The sequence below is a fragment of the Prorops nasuta genome, unplaced genomic scaffold (assembly GCF_024137725.1).
Source record: "Prorops nasuta isolate Cenicafe-Biocafe unplaced genomic scaffold, Cenicafe_Pnas_1.2 PNAS00019, whole genome shotgun sequence".
Classification (NCBI taxonomy): Eukaryota; Metazoa; Arthropoda; class Insecta; order Hymenoptera; family Bethylidae; genus Prorops; species Prorops nasuta.
The window spans coordinates 2,572,557-2,583,156 of record NW_027116816.1 but is presented as its reverse complement, the minus strand read 5'-3'; the positions used below and the strand labels follow the sequence as shown (position 1 = coordinate 2,583,156).

At 36.1% G+C, this 10,600-nt stretch overlaps 1 protein-coding gene across 2 annotated transcripts; it reads left to right on the top strand.

Moving 5' to 3' along the window:
* The first annotated feature begins 208 nt into the window (after positions 1–208).
* ash1 (histone-lysine N-methyltransferase ash1) lies at positions 209–10,470 on the top strand. Of its 2 annotated transcripts, XM_066739176.1 has the most exons (10): positions 209–757; positions 931–1,321; positions 1,413–1,624; positions 1,685–1,807; positions 1,933–6,914; positions 7,003–7,329; positions 7,394–7,566; positions 7,655–7,821; positions 7,904–8,119; positions 8,202–10,470. In XM_066739176.1, exons 2-10 carry the CDS (start codon positions 1,150–1,152, stop codon positions 8,343–8,345), a joined length of 6,516 nt encoding a protein of 2,171 aa, XP_066595273.1. In that variant the 5' UTR covers positions 209–757; positions 931–1,149; the 3' UTR covers positions 8,346–10,470. The 2 variants fall into 2 exon arrangements, with proteins under 2 accessions (XP_066595273.1, XP_066595274.1); XM_066739177.1 differs by lacking the exon at positions 1,685–1,807.
* The last annotated feature ends 130 nt before the right edge of the window (positions 10,471–10,600 follow it).

Sequence of the window (10,600 nt, the reverse complement as noted above, 5' to 3'; positions counted from 1 at the left end):
GACGGTTAAGTGATTGGAACATTGAGCACAGCAAGTATATGTAGAAAAGAAAAAGTAGCGGATTTGCGCAATGATTGCCAATCTTAATATATATTATCTATGGCTTAAAGTGACAATAGCTTTTTTACCGACGGTTAAGTGATTGGAGTTGTAAGAAGTCGCCGCAACGCGGAGTCAGTGAGGTCACACAGCACCGATGGAAGGAAGTTCGCAAAATGCAATGCGTTTTCGATATTTCTCGAAAAATATGTGAATTTCTTGGAATCCTAGAGAGACAGCCGCAATCGCGGGAGTAATTGAAAAGTGTATTTCAATTCCTAAGTATTACTATATATTTGAGTCGTATGCTAAGTATAAGTGAAAATCTATCGGTCGTTCATCTACCAAAAAGCGGATCGGACGTTTTCAAGAATACGCCATTTTGTGAGCACGCATTGGAACGTAAACATCAAACTTTCTAACTGTGTTTATCACTAAATAGGGATAGTTTGCGTATCATAGGAGTAAAAACGTTTCACGTGCCGTCTGGAAAATCATTCGGATGCTCTGCAATGAAAAATACCAATAAACGTCTATAGTTGCTTCAACTGATTCGTCAACATTTCGCGCCAATTCCATCCACCTCCGATGCACCTGGCGGCTGGTGGCTGGCGCATCTGCCTTCCCTAATGAAGAAACAGCTGTCTGTTTCTTAGCGATTACGCGATACCTGCTTTATTATTTATTCATTCACGCCGAATTAGTCCAAACGTTCTAGGTACAGTATCCCTCTAAAAAGTACACTAAATACCTCTCTCCACTTCAATTCTTGGTGAATACTGACTGTGACAATTTCATCCTTTCCCTACATAACAAATATTTTTGCTGCTACAATTGTAATACAATTGTGATGGATCATTTGTATAATAGGTCTGTTTCTTTGCATTGCAGTGAAAATATTCGTCTGTAAACTAACTCCAAATGATAAGATCATGTGAAAATAGGCTTTTGGGGAGATATTTGGAGAAAAATAGAAGATCATACAGTAAGCTTATTGGTGAAGCTAATTAAGGATATGACATCTGCATTATCACAGAAACTTAATGACTGAACAAAATTGTGAGGAATGGTATTCTGTTCGGTCCTACTGGATGTCAGATAAGCTGAAAAATGTCTGGTGATTCAGGATGGAGTGCTGTTATTCATCACCCTTCAGAATTAGAATTGCAGAATTGGAATTGGGAAGAAAATGATGGAGAACATGAGCGAGAGTTACCTTCTACTGTTGATATGGATGCCATAAAAGGTGGTGGCAGTTGGGATCCTTCTAATGGACCTAACGGTAAATACTAGGAGAATTAATTCTTTCATTTAATTTATGATGCTAAATATGGTTATTATATTTATTACAATACTTATCTATCCTTGTGTAGGGCCAGGCTCGATTGATTCTGAAGAAGATTCTGATTCCGATGACGATAGTTCTGCTGGATCCGAAGGTAGCTGCTCTTATTCAGACTCAAATTCAGAGTCAGACGACGATAGCAGTGGGGAGGAAGAAGACGGAGATACTGAAACTAATTCTGATTGCACTTCAGAGCGCAGCGAACAAACTTTTTCAATTCAGGAGACAAATTTTGAGCAGGTAACTATATTTAATTCCTGATGTTATGATTCATGGATATAAACATAATTTCTCTGTTAGGGTGCGCTTAAATTAAAAATAACTATGAAGGGTCCAAGGAAAGAAGAAATTGAAAAAATTAAGTGTGAAAAGAGTAAAAAGGTGACTCTTAAAAAATCTAAACAAAGCGCTTGTAGTACAAAGGTACTTGTGTATGATTTATATCGTAAATTTACACGTATATCTTTAATATCAGAAATTTATTTAAATTGCGTTAATGGTAACTTTGTATGTAATTTATGTTTTTCTTTCTTTTTTTTACAAATCAGTCCTCGGAATGCAGCAGTGACGATTCAGATACGTCGGTGAGCAACGCAGCGTCATCTCAACATGCGAATTTGCAACAACAGCAGCCACTACAGGAAATAAATCAAGAAGATTTAGCAGCAATTTTGCCGGATCAAGAACACGAAGATGCGCCGTTTGATGGTTTCGAAGATTCTGAAAGTGGTCGATTAGTTTCAAAGGCCATCGAACGAATGTCGCTAGGAGCAGATTCGGACACTAGTGAAAACACCGAACAAAATCCTGTACCTGTGTATAGTTCTACTTTATTACAGCAGTTTGTTGAAAAAACTGCTCTGTTATCAGAACCCCGTAAGAGGCGGAGCAAGCTCAGCAAGAAATTAAATGATCCTGAATATCCATGCATTTCAAATGTCTCACCGGATTCTGGTATTCAATCTGTAGATAACAGTCCTTTGCATTTAGCTGTAAGCCCTGTAAGTCCACCGGTAGCATCTCAGTCACCGGTCCAACCAGCTGCGGCAAAACCAGCGGTTAATGTAGACAGAGTATTGTACCCTCCAAAACGAAAACCTGGTAGACCAGCAAAAATTGTCTCTACGCAACCACGTGGGCCTGGTAGGCCCAAATTAAAGCCGGAAGTAGTGGAGAAAATAGAGAAGCTGGAGAAACACGAGAGACAAGATTCCATTTCGGAAGAGAAAACTAGTAAGGATGAAACATCGTTGGAAAAGAAAACTAAAAGTAATCATAGTAAAGCTCCTACGTCGCAATCCAGAAAAGAAAATTCGTCCGTCGGGAGTAAAGGTGTGAAAGACAAAAAGCCGTGTCTAAAAAAGAAATCCAGTGCTGCAGCCAAAGTTATTCAGGAAAAAACAATTAAAAAGACTGAGAAAATTTCCCCACCGGTACGGCCTAAATCTATTAGCAAATCTACCAGTGCGAGTAAAGCACCCATGAAAGAAACACCGCAGGATGATAATCGAAACAGCAGAAAAGCAAGACAAGAAAAATCATGCTCATCTAATAATAAAAATTTGAGTTTATCTAAGCGTCAAAAACAATCAGCTGGTGAAGAAACTTTTAACGAGCCAAAACCTGTTAGCTCAAGTAAGAAAACTTTGAAAGAAAATAGGAATAACAGTGGCACGGTAACTAGTAAGAAACAACAGCATCTTGTTAAAAAATCGTTGCCTTCCATTTCAAGACGTGTCTTGAAAGAAAATAAGAATGGCAAAAAGAGTATAAGTGTTTGCCAAACTGATGAGTCTGATGTCCAAGCATTGGTGTCATTACCAGTTACCGGAAATGCGTTAAAATCGGAAAATGGGATTCAAGAAGCTAAAACACAAGATAAGGGTACACAACCGATGAATGTTCATAAACATCATCATCATAAACACCGCCGAAGGATAGTAGCTCCTCCGAAGACTCCCATACGAATCGATCCAAGTATTTTACAAGAGTTGGACAAGTTAATTGAAAGCTTCTCAAAGTCTTGCAGTTTAGGTAGAAGCAGTGCTAACTCTAACCATTCCGAATTACCGCAAATGTTCCGAGTGAAGAAGCCTACCAAGAAAAGGAAAGGGGATGTAAATTCTAACGACGATCAAAAGCTCAAAAGGCGTTTAAAAAAGGAGAAAACTCATCAGTCTAACGGAGATTCGAAGAACAGCACGAATTCCACCACTAATTCTAATCCAAACGAGCAGCGTTTGCCATTGAAGAAAAGACATTATCATGTTTCTAGTCCTCACAGTTCGCAGAGCTCTAACGCCAGCGGTACAGATTCAAATACAAATGAAGGAAATTGTACCGATAGCCATATAGAAGAAGCTATTGAGGCTACCATAACGAGATATGGTGAAAGCTCAAATTCTTCCATAAAAGATACAGTACCTGTTACACCTAAGAAACGTCATCGGGATGCTGAAGAATCTGTGTGCTCAGGGAGGCAGGATTCAGATTCCTTTGAAGATAAGCCATTGAATCAATTGGAAGTTCAACCTCGAAGAAAGAAGAAAATTATTAAAGATTTACGAGTCACTGTAACCAAATTGACAGCTGATGTACTGTACTCGCAAGAAAAAGCAGACAAGTTAGAAAAGTCTTCTAATGAGAAGAATTTAAAAAATGCTGCGGAAAAATCTAATAAATTGGAAAAAGTATCTAGTGAAATCTCGATTAAATCTGATAAAACTCAATTGGAACGGATCCAAAAGACTGAGGTACCTTATGAAACTGGCAGACATGAAAAGAGGATAAAAACCGACTGTGAGGTCCGCGTATCCGATTCTTCAAAAGAATCTGAGGCTATTGCCGATTGCAAGGTTTCAAAAAGCGAAGGCAGCATGAGTCTTCCAAGTTCTCTGGATCCAAATGCAGTTTTGATCCTGACGAAGAAAAAAATCAGAAGAAGGAAAACGATCAATCGTACAGGATTTCCTACGTTAAAGAAGAAGAAGAAGAAGAAGCTGCCTTCAACGGTGAATGAGACAACTGAAACCAAGAAATCTGTTACCATAGCTCGAGTTCCAAAATCTCGTAATACAGTATCAGACGTCGACGAAGATAATGAAGATGATAGGGAAGGTGCGATAGACGATAAAGCTGCTTTACTTTTAAGTAGAACAGAATCAGCTATTCCCGTTGTCGATGCTATGAGTGCGGAAGATCCGGTGTGTAATAAAACTTTGTGTCAAGTGGAGACTGCTAACTTAGCAAAGAATGAGACGTCGAATATTACACCCTCGGACGATGTTTCTGTAGAAGCTTGTCCAGGACAGCTTCGCGTAAGAAAGGATCTTGTAGAATCTGATACCAGCGTAGCGTCTGAAAAAATATGTCCCATTAAACGTGAAACTGTTCAGGAATCTAAAATATTTGACGAAAATGCACCTTTGGAGGAATCTCTCGTTAGGTACAATCAGAATCAGCGTATTGCTGAGTTAAACGAAGAAAATTTGAAGAAGCTTGAGCGTGTGAGCTCTCAAACTAACATAAAAATGGAGTTATTAAATTGTTTCAATAATAGTCACAAAAAAAGACGAGGCTCAGCGAGTCCTTGCAATCTAACGTCGAGAAATCCGAAAAGATTACGAAGCACGGGTTACGATACCGAAAGCGAAATTTTGCCAAGTAACGACGTTGCTGCAAGTGATGACCATGAGCCAGTGAAACATTCAGGGTCGTCTCACAACAGGAAAAAACAGGCAAGATGGAAGAAACGCTATTTACAGACGGAAATTATTTCTGAATACGGTAAAGATGACGAACGCAAGAAAGCTTCAACTACTGATCACAGCGGAGGAAAAAATAAACTTCTTTGTGACTCAGGAGAAAATGCAAACGAGATATTATCTGGTAAACTTTTACGGCAGAGAAAAATGCCTTTCCAATTGCCATACGATTTATGGTGGCTGCATGCCCACTCGAGACTCAATGGAAGAGATTTGGTACCATCCTGGAATTACAAAAAGATTCGAACAAATATTTATTATGATGTAAAACCTACTACTTTATACGAGGCGCAAGCATGCGAATGCAAGCCTGAAAGTGGATGTGGGGATGATTGTATAAATCGTATGGTATTTAGCGAATGCTCTCCGCAGCTATGCCCATGTGGTGAAAAGTGTGAGAATCAAAAGATCCAAAAGCACGAATGGTCACCGGGACTGCAAAGATTTATGACGGAAGATAAAGGTTGGGGTGTAAGAACCCAGCAAGCCATTAAATCTGGCGATTTCATCCTTGAGTATGTCGGCGAGGTTGTTTCGGAAAGGGAGTTTAAGTCAAGAATGGCAACTAGGTATGCGAATGATACACACCACTATTGTTTACACCTGGACGGGGGTCTTGTAATCGACGGGCACAGAATGGGGGGAGACGGTCGTTTTGTAAATCATTCTTGCGAGCCAAATTGCGAGATGCAGAAATGGAGCGTCCACGGTTTACCAAGGATGGCATTGTTCGCATCGAGAAATATCAAACCTGGTGAGGAGTTGACTTATGATTACAACTTCGCTCTCTTTAATCCTTCAGAAGGGCAAGAGTGTCGATGCGGTAGTAACGCTTGCAGAGGAGTGATTGGCGGTAAAAGTCAAAGAGTGTCGAGAACCGTTGCTTCGCTCCCGTCTCAATCGGAAAATAACGAGAGACGATCGGTTGGCCGACCAAGAAAAAATAGAAAGTCCAATACTGTTCAATCTTCCAACTCCAAGGGTATTGTTAAAACTCGTAAAGTTGGCGAAACCAGTCTTATCCATACGCCACAACTGAAACCAATGTCACATCAGCAACGTTCTTTTGCTCAGCAGCATCATTGTTTCCTTTTAAGAAATCTAGAAAAAGTTCGTCGACTCAAGTCCCTTGTTAATCAAGTTCACATTCAGAACGGTAAAACTAAGATTGGTGGAATTCAGGCTGCGAAAGAAAAAAGTTTAGGAGACTCGAAAACACAATCGGATGCATTTTATTCTCAATTGACCGCTCTTACTAACAACAATCCACGTACGGTAAGAACTAGAAGACTTGCGCAGGCGCAAGATGATCCTGAAGTCCACAAAACGGCAAAGCTGGCCAAGGTACTGAAAGAATTATACACAGTTGTCACAACGGCCAACGACGAAAATCATCAACTCTTATGTACCTCGTTTATGAATTTGCCTACCAAAAGAAAACTTCCAGAATATTATGAGAAAATTATAGATCCTATAGATTTAAGTACGATAGATCAATGTATCGGCACAGGTCATTATAAAACTGCGGAGCAATTTGATCAAGACATGATTAAACTGTTTGACAACAATGTGAGATTTTTCGGTAGAACATCGGAAGTTGGTATTGCTGCTGCACGATTAAGGAAACTATATCTGGGATGTAAACCTGATTTTGTTGAAGCTATAACTGAAGCTACAGGTTCTCCACCTTCCCAAGGCTTCCTACCACCTCGTGGATCAACAGCTGGGGAGGAAGATGTTATCAGATGTATTTGTGGCTTGCATAGGTAATGATTCTTCACCTTTCGTTCTTAGTTCATGTTCATGAAATTGCAAAATTTATAAATATATAAATGTTTTTATTTCATTTTATAGGGATGAAGGGTTAATGATACAATGCGAGCGTTGTCTTGTTTGGCAGCATTGTGATTGTGTTAAAGCTGATACTAGCGCAGAATCGTATTTGTGCGAACGATGTCAACCACGGCCAGTTGACCTTGAAATACTTCTGGAAGGTGAAGAGGAAGAAGAAGGAAAGAAACATTATGTGACATTACTCCGAGGTGATTTACAGTTGCGTCAAGGAGACACAGTGTATGTACTACGGGATACTCCTGAAAAACACACGTACAAAACCATACAAAAACCAGATTACGAACAGATGGATATTTTCCGAATTGAAAGACTCTGGAAGAATAATGCGTAAGTTTGCAATAATTTTATGTGTAATGTTTTTATTTTATATCTCTATTTTTGTGGTTTTCAGTGGAGAAAGATTCGTGTTTGGTCATCACTATTTGAGGCCGCATGAAACATATCATGAGCCTACTCGTAAATTTTATGAAAATGAAGTAGTATGTGCTCCGCTGTATGAAGCAGTTCCGTGTGATCTTGTCGCTGAACGGTGTTGGGTACTTGATCCTCGCACATATTGCAAAGGTATGAATGATACTCGTATACTTATGTATAGCAAATGCGATACAAATTGAATTTTTTTTTTTTTTTAATTTTTCGTTTACTACTTTAGGACGTCCTGTTGGATCTACGCCCCAGCATACATATGTTTGCGAATATCGCGTTGATCGCGCTGCACGATTCTTTACGAAAGTTGCTCGATCTAGACATCAAGTATGCACGAAACCATACGCCTTTGAAATATTTCCTCAACGGATCAAACATTACCGCACTTATTTGGTAAAATAAAAAATAAATTTTAGCAAGTTATATTCATGTTTTATAAATAGTACTTATTAACTTTGGTTGTTTCATATTGCAGCCGCACAGTCTTGAGGGAATTCAATTCAATAGTAAAATGCCTAAAGATAAGAAAAAGAATAATAATCACGACGCAGATACCAATATTAAAACTGAAGCAAATAATTCACTTAGAACAAATTATAAGGATCAACAACATAAATCTTCAACTGGTAGAACTAGACGGCGTTCTGGTGAAATGATATGCCTTACTACACCTGCTACTTCTTACGCACAGGTTATTTTCATTTGAAATAAAATCTTATGAAGTATGTACAGACAAAATTTAAAATTTCATTTAATTCCTCTTGATTTCGCAGAGAGAAGAACAGAAAAAGAAGCTAGATAAAATTTTACTTAATCTTCTTCAAAAGATGCCTAACAAAAAAGATCCATTGGATCTATCATTTCTCTTGGAAAGGAATCGACGAAATCGTAAAAGACCCGGTGGACTTAATCCGTGACATTGGGAGACGTCTCTATAATATCTATAGCGTTTTACGTAGGTAGCAATTATCTACGATGTTCTATAATTTGTAAATTAAATAATTGGTTTACCACTTGGTTTCCACTATCAGTAAGATTATTACTACTATCCAATTTATAGAAAGAATAGCGGTAAGGAGACTATTTCTTCTTCGTGTCCCGTCCATTTATATAATTTACATAGGGAATAATGCCCCATAAAAAGTTTTCTTAGAATAGATTTAACGAGATCTTTTATATACAATTTTCATTGGCATAAAACTACAAGAAATGTAATTAGGGCATTATAGATTTTGTTTATATTTTCAAGAACACATATTACTTATAATACGATTAGTTCTTGAACATCTGAATCAATTTTAAGCATCAAGCAGTTTTTGATTATATCTTTATGTATCTAATTGGATTGTTTTTATAAAAATAAGCTAATTATTTAAAAATTCCAAATTAAATTGAGCTAAAATATTGTGCTCTATTTAATTGAAGACTTTCGTAGCAAATATAGAAAATTAAATTGAAAGAAAAATACAGTAGGAATATTTTCCGGGGTTCCATAAAAGCAGCAGGCTACTTTCTATGTAATTAAGATTTACAAAAATGTATAGAATTAATTGTACAATTCTGCAGTCTCCCCAACGAAAAATAATTTAACAACGCCCACATTTATATGTACAAAATGATAATATATTGCATGAAATCGGGCCGTTGATGGGAGAACATAAGAAGGATTAGAAAATAATATAGGCTAGCAGATACTAATGTAACTGAGAGCAAATACGTGTGATGCTTTCTGCACAAAAGGACATTATATTTTTCATAATCCCAGTGTTATTTGAAATAAGTGTAAAGTAGACTCTTTAGGATAATAGTTAAACTTTTACTAATGTATTTAATTTATTAACAGTATAGTATGCAGTTAATTATTGCAAAACCACTGAAATGTACATATACATTTAAAGTTTCATATTTATTATTATTGAATAGAGTGAATGCATACGATATTCAATATAGTCTACATGTAAACATCTCGTTTAAATATTTTTTATATTTTCTTTTGTTCGAAATATTAGCTGTCATATTATTAATTACATTAAACACAATGCTACATTTTGACAGATAAATTAATGGTTTAGGCACGAGTTACATCGTTTCTAATTACTCTATATTCCTATTATAAAATTGGCAAATTGCTAAATAGTATTTATTTGTTCACATAAAGATAATTGAATTTATAACTGCTAAAACCTGACATGAAGAAATTATGGATTCACAGACATAATTTAACATGCATGCAATTTTTTATAAATTTCTACATAAATTTTTTGTTAACAAATTATTTGATCCTTATGTGGCATTACGGTTCGCCTTTATTATTTTTATGCTTAATTATGTTTAATAATCAACGTATACAAAACTTTAAGTGACGGTCTTTTTCTCTATTTTTAACATCTCAAAGAACTATGTAAAACTTTATATAAGCTGATCGTTTCTTACGCAATTATAATGTCTGGTTTGGGTTGGTATTTACAAATAGGAGATTTTAAAGTAAAAAATAGCCATGTCCATTTTCTTAATCAGCGACTGAATCCAAGTATTTAAGCTTTACATTTGCTGTAACTCATACGTTTTAATTCATCATTATAACATATTATTGGTTGTAAACTAATCATCTTCTATTGTTTATGAATTTTTTAATTATTTATCGGTAAATAGATATTATTGATTTGAATAATCATAATCAAATTAAATTATGCAATGCGAATCTTATGCAATTACAATGATTTTTTTTTTATTGCTGTATATAAAGATATGCAATTGTTTGTAATTCGTATGATTTTACATATAATATACAACAGTCGATAAAATCGACAGAAATATAATCATGTTATACAGTAATAAAAGATATTTTGTCTTTTTATTTCATTATAAATATGAAATATTTATTTTATACTCAATAAGAAAAATCCCTATAACATTATATATTAAAAAATGTTATCCTTTCAGTTTGTGTTTGCATGAATAGAGACTATTTCACAAAAATGGTTTTGAGAAGCAAGAAAGCACTATGTGAATATAAATGTACTATTTGCTTAAATTAAAGACTTACTTTTTTAATTGAAAATAATGGAATATCATAATGGTCTTATGTTTTCATTAATAACTGTTCAATACATAAATTAATTTACTTCGTGCAAGCTGAGGGATAGTATGAGGAATCAGTTCTGTTAAATAG

What these genes read in the sequence shown, in the direction of transcription:
- ash1 (XM_066739176.1), top strand. Translation starts at nt 1,150, where the DNA reads ATGTCTGGTGATTCAGGATGGAGTGCTGTTATTCATCACCCTTCAGAA. An exon ending in AAAGCGCTTGTAGTACAAAG is followed by an intron (nt 1,808 to 1,932) that starts GTACTTGTGTAT and finishes TTTACAAATCAG; the next exon opens with TCCTCGGAATGCAGCAGTGA. An exon ending in AGACTCTGGAAGAATAATGC is followed by an intron (nt 7,330 to 7,393) that starts GTAAGTTTGCAA and finishes TGTGGTTTTCAG; the next exon opens with TGGAGAAAGATTCGTGTTTG.